The following is a 23,622-nucleotide window of genomic DNA, read 5'->3' as shown; positions in this document are numbered from 1 at the left end:
AATTTAGGCGCAGTATAAATTATATAAAAGCAGCTATAGGGGACATAACTCAGTTAGTCCCTGCATTATATAGCGCTCTGGTGTGTGCTGGCATACTCTCACTCTGTCCCCCCAAAGGGCTTTTGTGGGTCCTGTCCTCATTGGAGCATTCCTTGTGTGTGTGCGGTGTGTCGGTACGGCTGTGTCGACATGTTTGATGAGGAGATTTATGTGGAGGCGGAGCAGTTGCCGATAAATGAGATGTCGCCCCTGTGGGCCGACACCAGAGTGGATGGATAGGTGGAAGGTATTAACCGACAGTGTCAACTCCTTACATAAAAGGCTGGATGACGTAACAGCTATGGGACAGCCGGCTTCTCAGCCCGCGCCTGCCCAGATGTCTCAAAGGCCATCAACGCTCCCTCAGATGGCAGACACAGATGTCGACACGGAGTCTGACTCCAGAGTCGACGAGGTTGAGACATATACACAATCCACTAGGAACATCCGTTACATGATCCCGGCAATATAAAATGTTACACATTTCTGACATTAACCCAAGTACCACTAAAAACAAAGGGTTTTATGTGTGGGGAGAAAAAGCAGGCAGTGTTTTGTTCCCCCATCAAATGAGTGAATGTAGTGTGACAAAGCGTGGGTTTCCCTGATAAGAAACTGGTAATTTATAACAAGTTACTGATGGCGTACCCTTTCCCGCCAGAGGATAAGTTACGCTGGGAGATATCCCCTAGGGTGGATAAGGCGCTCACACGTTTGTCAAGGTGGCACTGCCGTCTTAGGATACGGCCACCTTTGAAGGTACCTGCTGATAAATAGCAGGAGGCTATCCTGAAGTCTGTTTTTACACACTCGGGTACTAGATTGAGACCTGCAGACTGCTGCAGCATGGTCTGTACCCCTTTCAAACAGGGATACTATTTTGCGAACATAAGACGTCGTCTTATATATGAGGGATGCACAGAGGAATATTTTGCCGGCTGGCATCCTGAATTATTGCAATGCCCATTCTGTCAGGAGGGTATTGGAGACCCGACACTGGACAGGTGATGCTGACTTTAAAAGGCACATAGAGCCTTATAAGGGTGAGGATCCACAGCAACAGCTGGGATGAAAATATTTTACCTCAGGTTTCCTCACAGCCTAAGAAACGCACTGTATTATCAGGTACAGTCCTTTCGGCTTCAAAAAAGCAGGCGGGTCAAACGAGGGAAGAGGGAAAATGCTGCACCAGCAGCCAGTCCCCAGAATCAAAATTCTTCCCCTGCTTCCTCTGAGTAGCCCACCGCATGACGCGGGGGCTCCACAGGCGTAGCCAGGTACGGTGGAAGGCCGCCTCAAAAATTTCAGCGATCAGTGGGCTCGCTCACAGGTGGATCCCTGGATCCTTCAAGTAGTATCTCAGGGGTACAAGCTGGAAGTCGAGGCGTCTCCCCCCTGCCGTTTACCCAAATCTGCCTTGCTGACAACTCCCTCAGGCAGGGAGGCTGTGCTAGAGGCAATTCACAAGCTGTATTCCCAGCAGGTGATAGTCAAGGTGCCCCTACTTCAACAAGGACGGGGTTACTATTCCACACTGTTTGTGGTACCGAAACCAGCCGGTTCGGTGAGACCCATTTTAAAATGGAAATCCTTGAACACTTACATAACAAAGTTCAAGATGGAATCGCTCAGGGCGGTTATTGCAAGCCTGGACGAGGGGGATTACATGGTATCCCTGGACATCAAGGATGCTTACCTGCATGTCCCTATTTACCTTCCTCACCAGGAGTACCTCAGATTGTGGTACAGGATTGCCATTACCAATTCCAGACACTACCGTTTGGACTGTCCACGGCACCGAGGGTGTTTACCAAGGTAATGGCAAAAATGATGATACTCCTTCAAAAAAAAAAAAAAAAAAAAAGGGAGTTTTTATTTATCCCATACTTGGATGATCTCCTTATAAAGGCAAGGTCCAGGGAGCAGTTACTGGTCGGAGTAGCACTATCTCAGGAGGTGTTACAACAGCATGGCTGGATTCTGAACATTCCAAAGTCACAGCTGGTTCCTTCCACTCGCTTACTGTTCCTGGGGATGATTTTGGACACAGAACAGAAAAAAGTGTTTCTCCCGCAGGAGAAAGCCAAGGAGCTGTCATCTCTAGTCAGAGACCTCCTAAAACCAAAAAGGGTATCGGAGACCTCCTAAAACCAAAAAGGGTATCGGTGCATCGTTGCACACGAGTCCTGGGAAAAATGGTGGCTTCATACGAAGCAATTCCATTCGGCAGGTTCCATGCGAGGACCTTCCCGTGAGACCTCTTAGATAAGTGGTCGGGATCGCATCTTCAAATGCATCAAATGATAACCCTGTCTCCAAGGACCAGGGTGTCTCTACTGTGGTGGATGCAGGGTGCTCATCTTCTAGAGGGCCGCAGTTTCGGCATACAGGACTGGGTCCTGGTGACCACGGATGCCAGCCTTCAAGGCTGGGGAGCAGTCACACAGGGAAGAAACTTCCAGGGCCTATGGTCAGGTCAGGAGACTTCCCTACATATAAATTCTGGAACTGAGGTCCATTTACAATGCCTTAAGTCAGGCAAGACCCCTGCTTCAAAACCAGCCGGTACTGATACAGTCAGACAACATCACGGCAGTCGCCCATGTGACCCGACAGGGCGGCACAAGAAGCAGGATGGCAATGGCAGAAGCCACAAGGATTCTCCGATGGGCGGAAAATCACGTACTAGCACTGTCAGCAGTGTTCATTCCGGGAGTGGACAACTGGGAAGCAGACTTCCTCAGCAGACACGACCTACACCCGGGAGAGTGGGGACTTCATCCAGAAGTCTTCCTGCTGTTGGTAAACCGTTGGGAAAGGCCACAGGTGGACATGATGGCGTCCCGCCTCAACAAAAAGCTAAAGAGATATTGCGCTAGGTCAAGGAACCCTCAGGCGATAGCTGTGGACGCTCTAGTGACACCGTGGGTGTACCAGTCGGTTTATGTGTTCCCTACTCTGCCTCTCATACCAAAGGTACTGAGAATAATAAGATGGCGAGGAGTAAGAACGATACTCGTGGTTCCGGATTGGCCAAGAAGGGCTTGGTACCCGGAACTTCAGGAAATGATATCAGAGGACCCATGGCCTCTGCCGCTCAGACAGGACCTGCTTCAGCAGGGGCCCTGTCTGTTCCAAGACTTACCGCGGCTGCGTTTGACGGCATGGCGATTGAGCGCCGGATCCTGAAGGAAAAGGGTATTCCGGAAGAAGTCATTCCTGCGCTTATTAAAGCCAGGAAAGATGTTACGGCAAAGCATTATCAACGCATGTGGCGGGAATATGTTGCATGGTGCGAGGCCAAAAAGGCCCCAACAGAGGAATTTCCACTAGGTCGATTTCTACATTTCCTGCAAGCAGGAGTGAATATGGGCCTTAGTCTAGGCTCCATTAAAGTACAGATCTCAGCTTTGTCGATTTTCTTTCAAAAAGAATTAGCTTCAGTACCTGAAGTTCAGGCATTGTGAAAGGAGTGCTGCATATTCAGCCCCCGTTTGTGCCCCCTGTGGCACCTTGGGATCTCAACGTGGTGTTGAGTTTTCTTAAAATCACATTGGTTTGAGCCACTAAAAACCGTGGATCTAAAATATCTCACGTGGAAAGTGGTCATGTTATTGGCCTTGGCTTCAGCCAGGCGAGTGTCAGAATTGGCGGCTTTATCATGTAAAAGCCCTTATCTGATTTTCCATATGGATAGGGCAGAATTGAGGACTCGTCCCCAATTTCTTCCTAAGGTGGTGTCAGCGTTTCACCTGAACCAGCCTATTGTGGTGCCGGCGGCTACTAGTGAATTGGAGGACTCCAAGTTGCTAGACGTTGTCAGGGCCCTGAAAATATATGTTTCCAGGACGGCTGGAATCGGAAACTCTGACTCGCTGTTTATCCTGTATGCACCCAACAAGCTGGGTGCTCCTGCTTCTAAGCACTCTATTGCTCGCTGGATTTGTAGTACAATTCAGCTTGCACATTCTGTGGCAGGCATACCACAGCCAAAATCTGTAAATGCCCATTCCACAAGGAAGGTGGGCTCATCTTGGGCGGCTGCCCGAGGGGTCTCGGCTTTACAACTTTGCCGAGCAGCTACTTGGTCAGGGGCAAACACGTTTGCAAAATTCTACAAATTTGATACCCTGGCTGAGGAGGACCTGGAGTTCTCTCATTCGGTGCTACAGAGTCATCCGCACTCTCCCGCCCGTTTGGGAGCTTTGGTATAATCCCCATGGTCCTTACGGAGTTCCCAGCATCCACTAGGACGTTAGAGAAAATAAGAATTTACTCACCGGTAATTCTATTTCTCGTAGTCCGTAGTGGATGCTGGGCGCCCATTCCAAGTGCGGATTGTCTGCAATACTTGTAAATAGTTATTGTTAACTAAAGGGTTATTGTTGAGCCATCTGTTGAGAGGCTCAGTTGTTTTCATACTGTCAAACTGGATATAGAGTTGTACGGTGTGATTGGTGTGGCTGGTAAGAGTCTTACCCGGGATTCTAAATCCTTCCTTTATTATGTCTGCTCGTCCGGGCACAGTGTCCTAACTGAGGCTTGGAGGAGGGTCATAGTGGGAGGAGCCAGTGCACACCAGGTAGTCATAAATCTTTCTAGAGTGCCCAGCCTCCTTCGGAGCCCGCTATTCCCCATGGTCCTTACGGAGTTCCCAGCATCCACTACGGACTACGAGAAATAGAATTACTGGTGAGTAAATTCTTATTATATATATATATATATATATATATATATATATATATATATATATATATATATATATATATATATATATATATATATATAATTAAACATGCCCAAAGAGACATTAGTCTACTGGGTTCTAGAGTCAACGCTATGTCGATTTCTGCTTGACGTGTCCTGTAGAATATGCAATGGACAGGTGATGCTGACTTAAGAGGCATATGGAAGGCTGAGAATTGTGTGGAGAAGGGATCTCGGACCTGGTCTCCACAGCTATAGCTGGTAATTCTGATCTTTTGCCTTATATTCCTGCACAGCCTAGGAAAGCACGACATTATCAAATGCAGCCTTTCCAACACAAAGAAACAAAGTCCGAGGTGCGTCTTTTCTTGCCAGAGGCAGGGGCAGAGGAAAGAAGCTGCACAACACAGCTAGTTCCCAGGAACAGAAGTCCTCCCCGACCTCTTCAAAATCCACCGCATGTCGCTGGGGCTCCACAGGCGGAGCTAGGCCCGGTGGGGGCACGTCTTCGTAATTTCAGCCACAAGTGGGTTCACTCCCTGTTGGATCCCTGGGCAATAGATATTGTGTCTCAGGGATACAAGCTGGACTTTAAGGAGATGCCCCCTCACCGACGGCCCTGCCGGCTTCCCCCCACGAGAGGGAAATAGTGTTAACTGCAATTCACATATTGTATCTTCAACAGGTGGTGGTCAAGGTTCCCCTCCTTCAACAAGGGGGGGGTTATTATTCGACCATATTGTAGTAATGAAACCGGACGGTTCGGTCAGATCCATATTGAATTTAAAATCCCTGAACGTATACCTGAAAAGGTTCAAGTTCAAGATGGAGTCGCTAAGAGCGGTCATCGCAAGCCTGAAAGGGGGAGATTTTATGGTGTCTCTGGACATAAAGGATGCATACCTTCATGTCCCCATTTATCCACCTCATCAGGCGTACCTCAGATTTGCGGTACAGGATTGTCATTACCAATTTCAGACGTTGTCGTTTGGTCTCTCCACGGCCCCAAGAATCTTCACCAAGGTAATGGCGGAAATTATGGTGCTCCTGCAGAAGCAAGGTGTCACAATTATCCCGTACTTGGACGATCTCCTCATAAAAGCGAGATCAAGAGAGCAGTTGCTGAACAGCGTATCACTTTCTCTGGAAGTGTAACGGCAACACGGCTGGATTCTATATATTCCAAAGTCGCAGTTGGTTCCTACGGCTCATCTGCCTTTCCTAGGCATGATTCTAGACACAGACCAGAAAAGGGTTTATCTCCCGATAGAGAGAGCTCAGGAGCTCATGACACTGGTCAGGAATCTATTAAAACCAAAACAGGTGTCAGTGCATCACTGCACTCGAGTCCTGGGACGGATGGTGGCATCATACGAGGCAGGTTCCATGCGAGGACCTTCCAATGGGACTTACTGGACAAGTGGTCCGGATCACATCTTCAGATGCATCGGTTAATCACCCTGTCCCCCAGGGCCAGGGGGTCGCTCTTGTGGTGGCTGCAGAGTTCTCACCTTCTAGAGGGACGCAGATTCGGAATTCAGGACTGGGTCCTGGTGACCACGGACGCTAGCCTCCGAGGGTGGAGAGCAGTCACACAGGGAAGAAATTTCCAAGGTCTGTGGTCAAGTCAAGAGACTTGCCTTCACATCAACATCCTGGAACTAAGGGCCGTATACAACGCCCTACGTCAAGCGGAGCACTTGCTTCGCGACCAACCGGTTCTGATTCAGTCAGACAACATCACCGCAGTGGCTCAGGTGAACCGCCAAGGCGGCACAAGGAGCATAGTGGCGATGGCAGAAGCCACCAGAATTCTTTGCTGGGCGGAGAATCACGTAAGCGCTCTGTCAGCAGTGTTCATCCCGGGAGTGGACAACTGGGAAGCAGACTTCCTCAGCAGACACGACCTCCACCCGGGAGAGTGGGGACTTCATCAGGAAGTCTTCACACAGATCACATATCGGTGGGAACTGCCACAGGTGGACATGATGGCATCCCGCCTCAACAAAAAACTAGAGGTATTGCACCAGGTCAAGAGACCCTCAAGCAATAGCGGTAGACGCACTGGTGACACCGTGGGTGTTCCAGTCGGTCTATGTATTTCCTCCTCTTCCTCTCATTCCCAAGGTGCTGATGATAATAAAGAATGGAGGAGTGAGAACAATCCTCATTGTTCCAGATTGGCCACGAAGGACCTGGTATCCAGATCTGCAAGAAATGCTCACAGAGGACCCGTGGCCTCTTCCTCAAAGACGGGACCTGTTGCAACAGGGGCCCTGTCTGTTCCAAGTCTTACCGCGGCTGCGTTTGACGGCATGGCGGTTGAACGCCGGATCCTGGCAGAAAAGGGCATTCCGGACGAGGTCATTCCTACGCTGATAAAGGCTAGGAAGGACGTGACAGCTAAACATTATCACCGTATATGGCGAAAATATGTTTCTTGGTGTGAGGCCAGGAATGCTCCTACAGAGGAATTCCAGCTGGGCCGTTTCCTTCACTTCCTACAGTCAGGAGTGAATTTGGGCCTAAAATTGGGCTCCATTAAGGTTCAGATTTCGGCCCTATCCATTTTCTTTCAAAAAGAGTTGGCTTCTCTACCAGAAGTTCAGACATTTGTAAAGGGAGTGCTGCATATTCAGCCTCCTTTTGTGCCTCCAGTGGCACCTTGGGATCTTAACGTGGTGTTAAGTTTCCTGAAATCACACTGAACCACTTAAAACGGTGGAGTTAAAATATCTCACGTGGAAGGTGGTCATGCTATTAGCCTTGGCTTCGGCTAGGCGTGTGTCAGAATTAGCGGCTTTGTCACATAAAAGCCCCTATCTGGTTTTCCATATGGATAGAGCAGAATTGCGGACCCGTCCACAATTTCTGCCAAAAGTGATGTCATCTTTTCATATGAACCAACCTATTGTGGTGCCTGTGGCTACTCGTGACTTGGAGGATTCAGAGTTACTGGATGTGGTCAGGGCTTTGAAGGTTTATGTAGCCAGAATGGCTAGAGTCAGGAAAACGGAGTCACTGTTTATCCTGTATGCATCCAACAAGCTGGGTGCTCCTGCTTCAAAGCAAACTATTGCTCGCTGGATCTGTAACACGATTCAGCAGGCTCATTCTGCGGCTGGATTGCCGCTGCCAAAATCAGTTAAAGCCCATTCCACTAGGAAGGTGGGCTCTTCTTGGGCGGCTGCCCGAGGGGTCTCGGCATTACAACTATGCCGAGCTGCTACTTGGTCAGGTTCAAACACTTTTGCAAAGTTCTACAAGTTTGATACCCTGGCTGATGAGGTCCTATTGTTTGCTCAATCGGTGCTGCAGAGTCATCCGCACTCTCCCGCCTGTTTGGGAGCTTTGGTACAATCCCCATGGTCCTTACGGAGTCCCCAGCATCCCCTTGGAAGTTAGAGAAAATAAGATTTTACTTACCGGTAAATCTATTTCTCGTAGTCCGTAGTGGATGCTGGGCGCCCGTCCCAAGTGCGGACTTCTTCTGCAAGACTTGTATATAGTTATTGCTGCAATAAGGGCTATGTTATTGTTGCATCAGGGTTGAACTGATGCTCTGTTGTTGTTCATACTGTTGACTGGGTAAGTTTATCACGAGTTATACGGTGTGGCTGGTATGAGTCTTGCCCTGGATTTCCAAAATCCTTTCCTTGTACTGTCAGCTCTTCCGGGCACAGTTTCTCTAACTGAGGTCTGGAGGAGAGACCTAGAGGGAGGAACCAGAGCACACCAGAATCTAAATTCTTTCTAAAAGTGCCCATGTCTCCTGCGGAGCCTGTCTATTCCCCATGGTCCTTACGGAGTCCCCAGCATCCACTACGGCCTACGAGAAATAGATTTACCGGTAAGTAAAATGTTATTTTTGAACAAAATTCTGAATGTAATTGGTTATTTCTGAACACGGCTACATCCTCATTATGAAAGGGCCTTAATAATTGTGTAATAAGGATATTTTAGATTTTGTGTCACTAATTCTTCCTATGAAAAGTTGTTTTTTAACGTGCAGGGTTTTTTTTTTCAAGGTCTAATTTAATTGTGGGAAAAATATCATCTGACATGATCTTCGTGAGAAAGATCACTATGCAAATATTTGTCATTGTAATTCAGCATTAAAATAATTTAAATTATTATTGGTTAACACTGATATAGATCTTGCAAACGAAAAGTCTAATCTCAGAGCAAGCAGAAACAATAGTTTTAAAATATGTCTTTATTAACCATCGCTAGTGAGATGACCACGAATGTTCGGGTGACCTAATATGCACTCCCTTTTCAGGTTAATCAAGAAGCTGGAGCACACTTGGAAAGCTCTTGTTCATGACGGGGTAAGCTCTGATAATATGGCTAACACCATTAACCAACTTAAATTACTATAATTTAAATTACTGTCATTTTATTATAAATGTATTTTTTTTTTTTTTAAATAAGTGTATGTGTCAAAGTGATTTTCTTTTTAAATGTGCCAAACTTTTTTTTTCAGGACACGGTGTCTGTACACAGACCAAGTTTTTATGCCGAACGTTTCTTCAAATTTATGACCAATACAGTGTTCCGCAAGACATTCTGTAAGTAGCATTGTTGGCTTGCAGAGCAGTTTAAGAGGAGGTCTGCATAAACAAGTGTAATTATAAATTTCAACCTATTTTAGGATGTTAAAATAGCGATAAATCAGGATTCAATTTTGGAAGACTTAGGGACATATTGAATTAGTGGATAATTGTCGGCTGATTAGTGCATGGTCCAGGAATAGGCTATCATATAAGATAGCATTTCTCTTATGTCCTAGAGGATGCTGGGGTCCACAATAGTACCATGGGGTATAGATGGGTCCACCAGGAGCCATTGGCACTTTAAGAGTTTGAGAGTGTGGGCTGGCTCCTCCCTCTATGCCCCTCCTACCAGACTCAGTTTAGAAAATGTGCCCGGAGGAGCCGGTCACAGCTAGGGGAGCTCTCCAGAGTTTCTCTAGTAAAGTTTATTTTAGAGTTTATTATTTCTCTAACGTCCTAAGTGGATGCTGGGGACTCCGTAAGGACCATGGGGAATAGCGGCTCCGCAGGAGACTGGGCACAAAAGTAAAGCTTTAGAACTACCTGGTGTGCACTGGCTCCTCCCCCTATGACCCTCCTCCAAGCCTCAGTTGAGATTTTGTGCCCGAACGAGAAGGGTGCACACTAGGTGGCTCTCCTGAGCTGCTTAGTGAAAAGTTTAGTTTTAGGTTTTTTATTTTCAGTGAGACCTGCTGGCAACAGGCTCACTGCATCGAGGGACTAAGGGGAGAAGAAGCGAACTCACCTGCGTGCAGAGTGGATTGGGCTTCTTAGGCTACTGGACATTAGCTCCAGAGGGACGATCACAGGCCCAGCCATGGATGGGTCCCAGAGCCGCGCCGCCGGCCCCCTTACAGAGCCAGAAGACAGAAGAGGTCCGGAAAATCGGCGGCAGAAGACGTCCTGTCTTCAACAAGGTAGCGCACAGCACTGCAGCTGTGCGCCATTGCTCTCAGCACACTTCACACTCCGGTCACTGAGGGTGCAGGGCGCTGGGGGGGGGCGCCCTGAGACGCAATAAAAACACCTTGGATGGCAAAAAATGCATCACATATAGCTCCTGGGCTATATGGATGCATTTAACCCCTGCCAAAATACACCGAAAAACGGGAGATAAGGCCGCCGATAAGGGGGCGGAGCCTATCTCCTCAGCACACTGGCGCCATTTTCCCTCACAGCTCCGTTGGAGGGAAGCTCCCTGGCTCTCCCCTGTAGTCACTACACTACAGAAAGGGTTAAAAAAGAGAGGGGGGGCACTAATTACGCGCAGTATTAAATAAAACAGCAGCTATAAGGGGAAAAACACATATAAGGTTATCCCTGTATATATATAGCGCTCTGGTGTGTGCTGGCAAACTCTCCCTCGGTCTCCCCAAAGGGCTAGTGGGGTCCTGTCCTCTATCAGAGCATTCCCTGTGTGTGTGCTATATGTCGGTACGTTTGTGTCGACATGTATGAGGAGAAAAATGATGTGGAGACCGAGCAGATTGCCTGTAATAGTGATGTCACCCCCTAGGGGGTCGACACCTGAGTGGATGAACTGTTGGAAGGAATTACGTGACAGTGTCAGCTCTGTATAAAAGACAGTGGTTGACATGAGACAGCCGGCTACTCAGCTTGTGCCTGTCCAGACGTCTCATAGGCCGTCAGGGGCTCTAAAGCGCCCGTTACCTCAGATGGCAGATATAGACGCCGACACGGATACTGACTCCAGTGTCGACGGTGAAGAGACAAATGTGACTTCCAGTAGGGCCACACGTTACATGATTGAGGCAATGAAAAATGTTTTACACATTTCTGATAATACGAGTACCACCAAAAAGGGGTATTATGTTCGGTGAGGAAAAACTACCTGTAGTTTTCCTGAATCTGAGAAATTAAATGAGGTGTGTGATGATGCGTGGGTTTCCCCCGATAACAACTGATAATTTCTAAAATGTTATTGGCATTATATCCTTTCCCGCCAGAGGTTAGGGTGCGTTGGGAAACACCCCCTAGGGTGGATAAAGCGCTCACACGCTTGTAAGAACAAGGGCTCTACCCTCTCCTGAGATGGCCGCCCTTAAGGATCCTGCTGATAGAAAGCAGGAGGGTATCCTAAAATGTATTTACACACATACTGGTGTTATACTGCGACCAGCAATCGCCTCAGCCTGGATGTGCAGTGCTGGGTTGGCGTGGTCGGATTCCCTGACTGAAAATATTGATACCCTACATAGGGACAGTATATTTTTGCCTATAGAGCATTTAAAAGATGCATTTCTATATATGCGTGATGCACAGCGGAATATTTGCCGACTGGCATCAAGACTAAGTGCGTTGTCCATTTCTACCAGTAGAGGGTTATGGACACGACAGTGGTCAGGGGATGCGGATTTCAAACGGCATTTGGAAGTATTGCCTTATTAAGGGGAGGAGTTATTTGGGGTCGGTATTTCAGACCTGGTGGCCACGGCAACAGCTGGGAAATCCACGTTTGTACCCCAGGTCGCCTCTCAACATGAGAAGACGCCGTATTATCAGGCGCAGTCTTTTCGTGGACAAGCGGGCAAAAGGTTCCTCATTTCTGCCCCGTGACAGAGGAAGAGGAAAAAAGGCTGCAGAAATCAGCCAGTTCCCAGGAACAGAAACCCTCTCCCGCCTCTGCCAAGCCCTCAGTATGACGCTGGGGCTTTACAAGCAGAATCAGGCACGGTGGGGGGCCCGTCTCAATGAATTTCAGCGCGCAGTGGGCTCACTCGCAAGTAGACCCCTGGATCCTTCAGGTGATATCTCAGGGGTACAAATTGGAATTCGAGACGTCTCCCCCTCGCCGTTTCCTAAAGTCGGCTTTACCGATGTCTCCTTCTGACAGGGAGACAGTTTTGGAAGCCATTCACAAGCTGTATTCCCAGCAGGTGATAATCAAGGTACCCCTCCTGCAACAGGGAACGGGGTATTATTCCACACGGTTGTGGTCCGAAGCCGGACGGCTCGGTGAGACCGATTCTAAATCTAAAATCTTTGAACACTTACATACAGAGGTTCAAATTCAAGATTGAGTCACTCAGAGCAGTGATTGCGAACCTGGAAGAAGGGGACTACATGATGTCTCGGGACATCAAGGATGCTTACCTTCATGTCCAAATTTACCCTTCTCACCAAGGGTACCTCAGGTTTATGGTACAGAACTGTCACTATCAGTTCAGACGCTGCCGTATGGATGGTCCACGGCACCCCGGGTCTTTACCAAGGTAATGGCCGAAATTATGATATTCCTTCGAAGGAAGGGAATTTTAGTTATCCCTTACTTGGACGATTCCCTGATAAGGGTAAGATCCAGGGAACAGTTGGAGGTCGGTGTAGCACTATCTCAGGTAGTGTTGCGGCAGCACGATTGGATTCTCAATATTCCAAAATCGCAGCTGGTTCCGACGACTCGTCTTCTGTTCCTAGGGATGATCCTGGACACAGTCCAGAAAAAGGTGTTTCTCCCGGAGGAGAAAGCCAGGGAGTTATCCGAGCTAGTCAGGAACCTCCTAAAACCGAGCCAAGTCTCAGTGCATCAATGCACAAGGGTTCTGGGTAAAATGGTGGCTTCCTACGAAGCAATCCCATTCGGCAGATTCCACGCAAGAACTTTCCAGTGGGACCTGCTGGACAAATGGTCCGGGTCGCATCTTCAGATGCATCAGCGGATAACCCTGTCACCAAGAACAAGGGTGTCCCTCCTGTGGTGGTTGCAGAGTGCTCATCTTCTAGAGGGCCACAGATTCGGCATTCAGGACTGGGTCCTGGTGACCACGGATGCCAGCCTGCGAGGCTGGGGAGCAGTCACACAGGGAAGGAATTTCCAGGGCTTATGGTCAAGCCTGGAGACATCACTTCACATAAATATCCTGAAGCTAAGGGCCATTTACAATGCTCTAAGCTTAGCAAGACCTCTGCTTCAAGGTCAGCCGGTGTTGATCCAGTCGGACAACATCACGGCAGTCACCCACGTAAACAGACAGGGTGGCACAAGAAGCAGGAGGGCAATGGCAGAAGCTGCAAGGATTCTTCGCTGGGCAGAAAATCATGTGATGGCACTGTCAGCAATTCCGGGAGTGGACAACTGGGAAGCAGACTTCCTCAGCAGACAGTAGACGCTCTGGTAACACCGTGGGTGTACTAGTCAGTGTATGTGTTCCCTCATCTGCCTCTCATACCCAAGGTACTGAGATTGATAAGATGGAGAGGAGTAAGCACTATATTCGTGGCTCCGGATTGGCCAAGAAGGACTTGGTAACCGGAACTTCAAGAGATGCTCACGGAGGATCCGTGGCCTCTACCTCTAAGAAGGGACCTGCTCCAGCAAGGACCCTGTCTTACCGCGACTGCGTTTGACGGCATGGCGGTTGAACGCCGGATCCTGAAGGAAAAAAGGCATTCCGGATGAAGTCATCCCTATCCTGATCAAAGCCAGGAAGGATGTAACCGCAAAACATTATCACCGCATTTGGCGTAAATATGTTGCGTGGTGCGAGGCCAGTAAGGCCGACGGAGGAAATTCAACTGGGTCGATTCCTACATTTCCTGCAAACAGGAGTGTCTATGGGCCTGAAATTGGGGTCCATTAAGGTTCAAATTTCGGCCCTGTCAATTTTCTTCCAAAAAGAACTAGCTTCAGTCCCTGAAGTTCAGACGTTGTAAAAGGGGTACTGCATATACAGCCTCCTTTTGTGCCTCCAGTGGCACCTTGGGATCTCAATGTAGGTTTTGGGTTCCAAAAAACCACATTGGTTTGAACCACTTAAATCTGTGGAGTTAAAATATCTCACATGGAAAGTGGTCATGCTGTTGGCCCTGGCGGCTTTATCCTGTAAAAGCCCTTATCTGATTTTCCATTCGGACAGGGCGGAATTGAGGACTCGTCCTCAGTTTCTCCCTAAGGTGGTTTCAGCGTTTCACCTGAACCAACCTATTGTGGTGCCTGCGGCTACTAGGGACTTGGAGGACTCCAAGTTGCTAGACGTTGTCAGGGCCCTGAAAATATATATTTCCAGGACGGCTGGAGTCAGAAACTCTGACTCGCTGTTTATCCTGTATGCACCCAACAAGCTGGGTGCTCCTGCTTCTAAGCAGACTATTGCTCGTTGGATTTGTAGTACAATTCAGCTTGCACATTCTGTGGCAGGCCTGCCACAGCCAAAAATCTGTAAATGCCCACTCCACAAGGAAGATGGGCTCATCTTGGGCGGCTGCCCGAGGGGTCTCGGCTTTACAACTTTACCGAGCAGCTACTTGGTCAGGAGCAAATACGTTTGTAAAATTCTACAAAATTGATACCCTGGCTGAGGAGGACCTGGAGTTCTCTCATTTGGTGCTGCAGAGTCATCCGCACTCTCCCGCCCGTTTGGGAGCTTTGGTATAATCCCCATGGTCCTTACGGAGTCCCCAGCATCCACTTAGGACGTTAGAGAAAATAAGAATTTACTTACCGATAATTCTATTTCTCGTAGTCCGTAGTGGATGCTGGGCGCCCATCCCAAGTGCGGATTGTCTGCAATACTGGTACATAGTTATTGTTACCAAAAAATCGGGTTATTGCTGTAGTGAGCCATCTTTTCTAGAGGCTCCTCTGTTATCATGCTGTTAACTGGGTTTAGATCACGAGTTGTACGGTGTGATTGGTGTGGCTGGTATGAGTCTTACCCGGGATTCAAAATCCTTCCTTATTGTGTACGCTCGTCCGGGCACAGTATCCTAACTGAGGCTTGGAGGAGGGTCATAGGGGGAGGAGCCAGTGCACACCAGGTAGTTCTAAAGCTTTACTTTTGTGCCCAGTCTCCTGCGGAGCCGCTATTCCCCATGGTCCTTACGGAGTCCCCAGCATCCACTACGGACTACAAGAAATAGAATTATCGGTAAGTAAATTCTTATTTCTCTATCGTCCTAGTGGATGCTGGGGTTCCTGAATGGACCAAGGGGGATAGCGGCTCCGCAGGAGACAGGGCACAAAAAGTAAAGCTTTAGGATCAGGTGGTGTGCACTGGCTCCTCCCCCCATGACCCTCCTCCAAGCCTCAGTTAGATTTTTGTGCCCGGCCGAGAAGGGTGCAATCTAGGTGGCTCTCCTAAAGAGCTGCTTAGAAAAGTTTAGCTTAGGTTTTTTATTTTACAGTGAGTCCTGCTGGCAACAGGATCACTGCAACGAGGGACTTAGGGGAGAAGAAGTGAACTCACCTGCGTGCAGGATGGATTGGCTTCTTGGCTACTGGACATTAGCTCCAGAGGGACGATCACAGGTACAGCCTGGATGGTCACCGGAGCCTCGCCGCCGGCCCCCTTGCAGATGCTGAAACGAGAAGAGGTCCAGAATCGGCGGCAGAAGACTCCTCAGTCTTCTTAAGGTAGCGCACAGCACTGCAGCTGTGCGCCATTTTCCTCTCAGCACACTTCACACGGCAGTCACTGAGGGTGCAGGGCGCTGGGAGGGGGGCGCCCTGGGAGGCAAATGAAAACCTTTTTTGGCTAAAAATACCTCACATATAGCCTCCGGGGGCTATATGGAGATATTTAACCCCTGCCAGAATCCGTTAAGAGCGGGAGACGAGGCCGCCGAAAAGGGGCGGGGCCTATCTCCTCAGCACACAGCGCCATTTTCCCTCACAGAAAGGCTGGAGGGAAGGCGCCCAGGCTCTCCCCTGCACTGCACTACAGAAACAGGGTTAAAACAGAGAGGGGGGGCACTAATTTGGCGTTAGAAATATATAAAAAAGATGCTATAAGGGAAAACACTTATATAAGGTTGTCCCTATATAATTATAGCGTTTTTGGTGTGTGCTGGCAAACTCTCCCTCTGTCTCTCCAAAGGGCTAGTGGGTCCTGTCCTCTATCAGAGCATTCCCTGTGTGTGTGCTGTGTGTCGGTACGTGTGTGTCGACATGTATGAGGACGATGTTGGTGAGGAGGCGGAGCAATTGCCTGTAATGGTGATGTCACTCTCTAGGGAGTCGACACCGGAATGGATGGCTTATTTAGGGAATTACGTGATAATGTCAACACGCGCCAAGGTCGGTTGACGACATGAGACGGCCGACAAACAATTAGTACCGGTCCAGACGTCTCAAAAACACCGTCAGGGGTTTTAAAACGCCCGTTTACTTTAGTCGGTCGACACAGACACAGACAGGGACACTGAATCCAGTGTCGACGGTGAATAAACAAACGTATTCCTTATTAGGGCCACACGTTAAGGGCAATGAAGGAGGTGTTACATATTTCTGATACTACAAGTACCACAAAAGAGGGTATTATGTGGGATGTGAAAAAACTACCGTAGTTTTTCCTGAATCAGATAAATTAAATGAAGTGTGTGATGATGCGTGGGTTCCCCCCGATAGAAAATATGGGCGGTATACCCTTTCCCGCCAGAAGTTAGGGCGCGTTGGGAAACACCCCTTAGGGTGGATAAGGCGCTCACACGCTTATCAGAACAAGTGGCGGTACCGTCTATAGATAGGGCCGTCCTCAAGGAGCCAGCTGACAGGAGGCTGGAAAAATATCATAAAAAGTATATACACACATACTGGTGTTATACTGCGACCAGCGATCGCCTCAGCCTGGATGTGCAGAGCTGGGGTGGCTTGGTCGGATTCCCTGACTAAAAATATTGATACCCTTGACAGGGACAGTATTTTATTGACTATAGAGCATTTAAAGGATGTATTTCTATATATGCGAGATGCACAGAGGGATATTTGCACTCTGGCATCAAGAGTAAGTGCGATGTCCATATCTGCCAGAAGATGTTTATGGACACGACAGTGGTCAGGTGATGCAGATTCCAAACGGCACAAAGGTGTATTGCCGTATAAAGGAAGAGGAGTTATTTGGGGTCGGTCCATCGGACCTGGTGGCCACGGCAACTGCTGGAAAATCCACCGTTTTTTACCCTAAGTCACATCTCTGCAGAAAAAGACACCGTCTTTTCAGCTTCAGTCCTTTCGTCCCTATAAGAGTCATATCTGCCCAGGGATAGAGGAAAGGGAAGAAGACTGCAGCAGGCAGCCCATTCCCAGGAACAGAAGCGTTCCACCGCTTCTGACAAGCTCTCAGCATGACGCTGAGACCGTACAGGACCCCTGGATCCTACAAGTAGTATCCCAGGGGTACAGTTTGGAATGTCGAGACGTTTCCCCTGCGCAGGCTCCTGAAGTCTGCTTTACCAAGGTCTCCCTCCGACAAGGAGGCAGTATGGGAAAAAATTCACGAGCTGTATTCCCAGCAGGTGATAATTAAATTACCCCTCCTACAACAAGAAAAGGGGGTATTATTCCACACTATATTGTGGTACTGAAGCCAGAAGGCTAGGTGAGACCTATTCTAAATCTAAAAAAATTTGAACACTTACAAAGGTTCAAATCAAGATGGAGTCACTCAGAGCAGTGATAACGAACCGGGAAGAAGGGGACTATCTGGTGTCCCGAGACATCAGGGATGCTTACCTCCATGTCCCAAATTTGCCCTTATCACTAAGGGTACCTCAGGTTCGTGGTACAGAACTGTCACTATCAGTTTCAGACGCTGCCGTTTGGATTGTCTACGGCACCCCGGGTCTTTACCAAGGTAATGGCCGAAATGATGGTTCTTCTTCGAAGAAAAGGCGTCTTAATTATCCCTTACTTGGACGATCTCCTGATAAGGGCAAAGTCCAGGGAACAGTTGGAGGTCGGAGTAGCACTATCTCGGATACTGTTACAACAGCAGGGGTGGATTCTAAATATTCCAAAATCGCAGCTGATCCCGACAACAAGTCTCCTGTGCTTAGGGATGATTCTGGACACAGTCCAGAAAAAGGTGTTTCTCCCGGAAGAGAAAGCCAGGGAGTTATCCGAGCTAGTCAGCAACCTCCTAAAATCAGTGCATCATTGCACAAGGGCCATGGTAAAAAAATGGTGACTTCCTTCGAAGCAATTCCAGTCGGCAGATTTCATGCAAGAACTTTTCAGTGGGATCTGCTGGACAAATGGTCCGGATCGCATCTTCAGATGCATCAGCGGATAACCCTATATCCAAGGACAAGGGTGTCTCTCCTGTGGTGGTTACAGAGTGCTCATCTTCTAGAGGGCCGCAGATTCGGCATTCAGTTTTGGATGTTGGTGACCACGGAGGCCAGCCCGAGAGGCTGGGGAGCAGTCACACAAGGAAAAAATTTCCAGGGAGTGTGATCAAGTCTGGAGATTTTTCTCCACATAAATATAGCTAAGGGTAAATTTATAATGCTCTAAGCTTAGCAAGACCTCTGCTTCAAGGTCAGCCGGTATTGATCCAGTGGGATAAAACATCACGGCAGTCGCCCACGTAAATAGACAGGGCGGCACAAGAAGCAGGAGGGCAGTGGCAAAAACTGCAAGGACTTTTCGCTGGGCGGAAAATCATGTGATAGCACTGTCAGCAGTGTTTCATTCCGGGAATGGAAACTGGGAAGCAGACTTCCTCAGTAGGCACGACCTCCACCCGGCAGAGTGGGAACTTCATGGGGAAGTTTTCCACATAATTGTAAACCGTTGGGAATTACCAAAGGTGGACATGATGGCGTCCCGTCTGAACAAAAAACGGGACAGGTATTGCGCCAGGTTAAGAGACCCTCAGGCAATAGCTGTGGACGTTCTGGTAACACCGTGGGTGTACCAGTCGGTGCATGTGTTCCATCCTCTGCTTTTCATACCTAAGGTACTGAGAATTATAAGACGTAGAGGAGTAAGAACTATACTCATGGCTCCGGATTGGCCAAGAAGGACTTGGTACCCGGAACTTCAAGAGATGCTCACAGAGGACTTATGGCCTCTGCCGCTAAGAAGGGACTTGTTTCAGCAAGTACCATGTCTGTTCCAAGACTTACCGCAGCTGCGTTTGACGGCATGGCGGTGGAACGCCGGATCCTAAGGGAAAAGGCATTCAGGAAGAGGTCATTCCTACCCTGGTCAAAGCCAGAAAGGAGGTGACCGCACAACATTATCACCACATGTGGCGAAAATATGTTGCGTGGTGTGAGGCCAGGAAGGCCCCACGAAGAAATTTCAACTCGATCGATTCCTGCATTTCTTGCAAACAGGAGTGTCTATGGGCCTCAAATTGGGGTCCATTAAGGTTCAAATTTCGGCCCTGTCGATTTTTCTTCCAGAAAGAATTGGCTTCAGTTCCTGAAGTCCAGAAGTTTGTCAAGGGAGTATTGCATATACAACCCCCTTTTGTGCCTCCAGTGGCACTGTGGGATCTCAACGTAGTTCTGGGATTCCTCAAAACACATTGGTTTAAAACCAGTCAAATCTGTGGATTTGAAGCATCTCACATGAAAAGTGAACATGCTCTTGGACCTGGCCTGGACCAGGCGAGTGTAAAATTGGTGGTTTTTTTCTCAAAAAAGCCCATATCTGTTTGTCCATTTGGACAGGGCAGAGCTGCGGACTCGTCCCCAGTTCTCTCCCTAAGGTGGTGTCAGTGTTTCACCTGAACCAGCTTATTGTGGTGTCTTGCGCCTACTAGGGACTTGGAGGACTCCAAGTTGCTAGATGTGGTCAGGGCCCTGAAAATATAGGTTCCAGGACGGCTGGAGTCAGGAAAACTGACTTGCTGTTATCCTGTATGCACCCAACAAACTTGGTGCTCTTGCTTTTAAGCAGACTTTTGCTAGTTGGATGTGTAATACAATTCAGCTTGCACATTCTGTGGCAGGCCTGCCACAGCCAAAATATGTAAATGCCCATTCCACAAGGAAGGTGGGCTCATCTTGGGCGGCTGCCCGAGGGGTCTCGGCTTTACAACTTTGCCGAGCGGCTATTTAGTCAGGGGCAAACACGTTTGTAAAATCCTACAAATTTGATACCCTGGCTAAGGAGGACCTGGAGTTCTCTCATTCGGTGCTGCAGAGTCATCCGCACTCTCCCGCCCGTTTGGGAGCTTTGGTATAATCCCCATGGTCCTTTCAGGAACCCCAGCATCCACTAGGACGATAGAGAAAATAAGAATTTACTTACCGATAATTCTATTTCTCGGAGTCCGTAGTGGATGCTGGGCGCCCATCCCAAGTGCGGATTATCTGCATTACTTGTACATAGTTACAAAAATCGGGTTATTATTGTTGTGAGCCATCTTTTCAGAGGCTCCGCTGTTATCATACTGTTAACTGGGTTCAGATCACAGGTTGTACAGTGTGATTGGTGTGGCTGGTATGAGTCTTACCCGGGATTCATAAATCCTTCCTTATTGTGTACGCTCGTCCGGGCACAGTACCTAACTGAGGCTTGGAGGAGGGTCATGGGGGGAGGAGCCAGTGCACACCACCTGATCCTAAAGCTTTACTTTTTGTGCCCTGTCTCCTGCGGAGCCGCTATCCCCCTTGGTCCTTTCAGGAACCCCAGCATCCACTACGGACTCCGAGAAATAGAATTATCGGTAAGTAAATTCTTATTTTTTACAGGGTGGCTGCTGGCAACAGCCTTCCTGCTTCATGGGACTAAGGAGGGGGGAGTAGTGTCCGCCCTGCGGGGTCTGAGCCACTATCTCCGCTGACAGGACACTGAGCTCCTGAGGGGATAAATCGTTTCCCGCCACAGGGGATCGCTCACCCCAGCAGCATGCCGCCACCCCCTTACAGAGCTGAAGATCAGTGGCGAGTGAGTCACCGACCCCCCTAGCAAGCGGGGGGCTGGTGTGAAGATGGCGGCATCAGGGTAGGAGCGCAGTATTAACTGCGCTCCGGAGACTCAGCGGTACATAGTGCGGCACTGTGAGGGACGCCCTGAGCCAGCGCCTACACCCTACACTGGTCACACAGCCTGTCGGGGTCTCGGGATCTCAGCCAGCATAAATCCTCAGGCCAGTATAATCCTAGGAAGAGTGGAAAGACGGCGCCATTTTGGGGGCAGAGCTTCTCCTCAGAGCAGACCCAGCAGCGCTCAGCGCCATTTTCCTGCCTGCACAGCGCTGTCCAGGAAGAGCAAGTCCCTCCAAAGCAACTCCAGCTATCTCTCACGGTACCAGGGGTTTGTAGAAGAGGGGAGGAGGCTGCAAAACGACTGTTTAACCTATTAAGGTGCACAGTCAGCGCTGATAGGAGGTCTCCCTTTATATTAAAAGCGCTATGTGTGGGTTGGCTCCAATCTCTGTGTCTCTCTTGCCATTCTTGGGGGTGAAACTCTCTCTGTCCTCCCGTGTGTGTGTGTGTGTGTGTGTGTGTGTGTGTGTGTGTGTGTGTGTGTGTGTGTGGAGTGTCTGTGGTCTCCATTAAGCAATGTCCAGGGACTCTGTGTCATATGCTGCAGAGGATATGTCTCCTCTCAGGATGATCTCCATTCCATGTAATCAGGATTGCACTGGTTTAGCACAGATTTCAGCAAGGGAGCCTGAGTGGCTATCCTCTATCAAATCTATGATTTCTCAGATTTCAAATATGGTTGCACAAAATGAATCTGCAACTCAGGCTTTACAGAACTCTATGGCAGTCTGGCCCAGTTCTGGTACATCAGGGCTCCCCGCTGTATATTCACATAAACGTACTCTTGCACAGATCATGCAGGATGATACCAATACCGATACTACAGACGGTGATGGGGATGTTTTGCGGGGGGGGGGGGGGGGCAGCATCTCTTGCTAAAGGGGTGCAGTTGATGATAGAGGCTATTAGGGATGTGTTGAATATTGCTGATACAACACCCGAGCAGGTTGGGGAGGCTTACTTCACTGAAAATAAAAAAGCCTCGCTAACCTTCCCTGCGTCAAAGGAATTAAATGCTATATTTGATAAGGCTTAGGAAAACCCGGATAAAAAATTCCAGATACCTGAAAGGGTTCTGGTAGCGTTTTCTTTCCCGGTAGAGGATAGGAAAAAATGGGAACACCCGCCTATTGTTGACGCGTCCGTATCTAGACTCTCAAAAAAGGTGGTTTTACCTGGTCCAGGATCTACCCCCTTGAAAGAGCCGGCTGATCGTAAAATTGATAATACGTTCAAATCCATGTACACAGCTTCTGGGGCAATACTACGTCCCACTATTGGCAGTGCTTGGATTACCAAAGCTATAGTAAAGTGGTCAGGCACGTTACTTGAAGACTTGGATACTATGGAAAAATGTGATGTTGAATTGTTTTTACGTAACATTCGGGATTCGGCAGGATTTCTGGTAGAATCCATGAAAGACCTGGGTTCCATGGCTGCAGGAATTTCTTCCATGTCCGTATCAGCTCGTCAAGGACTGTGGTTGCGCCAGTGGTCTGCCGACATGGAATCCAGGTGAAGTGTGGAGACTCGACCCTACACAGGTCAGGCTCTCTTTGGGGAAGCGTTAGATACGTGGATCTCTACGGCTGGTAAGTCACCCTTTCTTCCCTCACCTACACCTGCTCCAAAAAAAAACTTTTTCTTCAGCTACATCACAGCCCTTTCGGTCTACCAAGCCCAGATAGGCCAAGTCGTCCAACACTTTCTTTCCGGGAGGTCGGCCCAAGTTCAAGAAACCTGCGGCTGTAGGTTCCTAGGAACAGAAACCTGCTTCAGGTACACCAAAGTCCTCCGCATGACGGTGGACTGAACGCCCCTGAGGTGGGGCCGGTGGGAGCGAGACTCAAGACATTTCAGTCATGTCTGGGTGTCCTCCGGCCTGGATCCCTGGGTGCAAGATATTGTGTCCCAGGGGTACAGGCTGGAGTTTCAAAATCTCCCTCACCGATTTTTCAGATCAAGCTTGCCAGCTCTACTGGCAGACAGGACTGCCGTGCAAGAAGCCGTCCTGAAGTTGGTGGAGGCACAGGTCATTGTGCCAGTGCCGCCTCATATGCAAAACAAGGGTTACTGTTTGAACCTTTTCGTGGTACCAAAACCGGATGGTTCGGTCAGGCCCATTCTGAACTTAAAATCGCTAAACCCCTTTCTGAGGGAGTTCAAGTTCAAAATGGAGTCTCTAAGGGCAGTGATATCAGGTCTGGAGGAGGGGGAATTCCTAGTATCCCTGGATATCAAGGATGCGTACCTCCACATTCCGATTTTGGCTACTGCATCAAGCTTCGATTCGCATTGTTGGACTGTCACTTTCAGTTCCAGTCCCTCCCATTTGGCCTCTCCACAGCACCGAGGGTATTCACCAAGATGATGGCGGAAATGATGATTCTCCTCCGCAGACAGGGGGTGAACATAATTCTGTATCTGGACGATCTGTTGATAAAGGCATCGTCCAAGGAGAAGCTGTTACGGTCCATAGCACTCACGACCCAGCTTCTCAGGGAACATGGTTGGATCCTAAATCTTCCAAAATCACATTTGGAACTAACCAGGAGGTTGTCCTTTCTGGGAATGATCCTCG

The 23,622-nt window shown here is 48.8% G+C and overlaps 1 protein-coding gene across 6 annotated transcripts in view; it reads left to right on the top strand.

The window, feature by feature from the left end:
• The window catches only part of PIP5K1C (phosphatidylinositol-4-phosphate 5-kinase type 1 gamma), a 336,412-nt gene that overhangs the window by 190,574 nt on the left and 122,216 nt on the right, over nt 1-23,622 (top strand). For all 6 annotated transcript variants that reach the window (XM_063914840.1, XM_063914837.1, XM_063914838.1 and 3 more), the window contains 2 exons: nt 9,029-9,077; nt 9,233-9,317. In XM_063914840.1, the coding sequence (XP_063770910.1) occupies nt 9,029-9,077; nt 9,233-9,317 (134 nt within the window). The remainder of the gene's footprint in view (nt 1-9,028; nt 9,078-9,232; nt 9,318-23,622) is intronic.

The sequence above is a fragment of the Pseudophryne corroboree genome, chromosome 1 (assembly GCF_028390025.1).
Source record: "Pseudophryne corroboree isolate aPseCor3 chromosome 1, aPseCor3.hap2, whole genome shotgun sequence".
Taxonomy (NCBI): Eukaryota; Metazoa; Chordata; class Amphibia; order Anura; family Myobatrachidae; genus Pseudophryne; species Pseudophryne corroboree.
The sequence above is the reverse complement of the archived record's forward strand: the minus strand, read 5'-3'. Positions and strand labels throughout refer to the sequence as shown.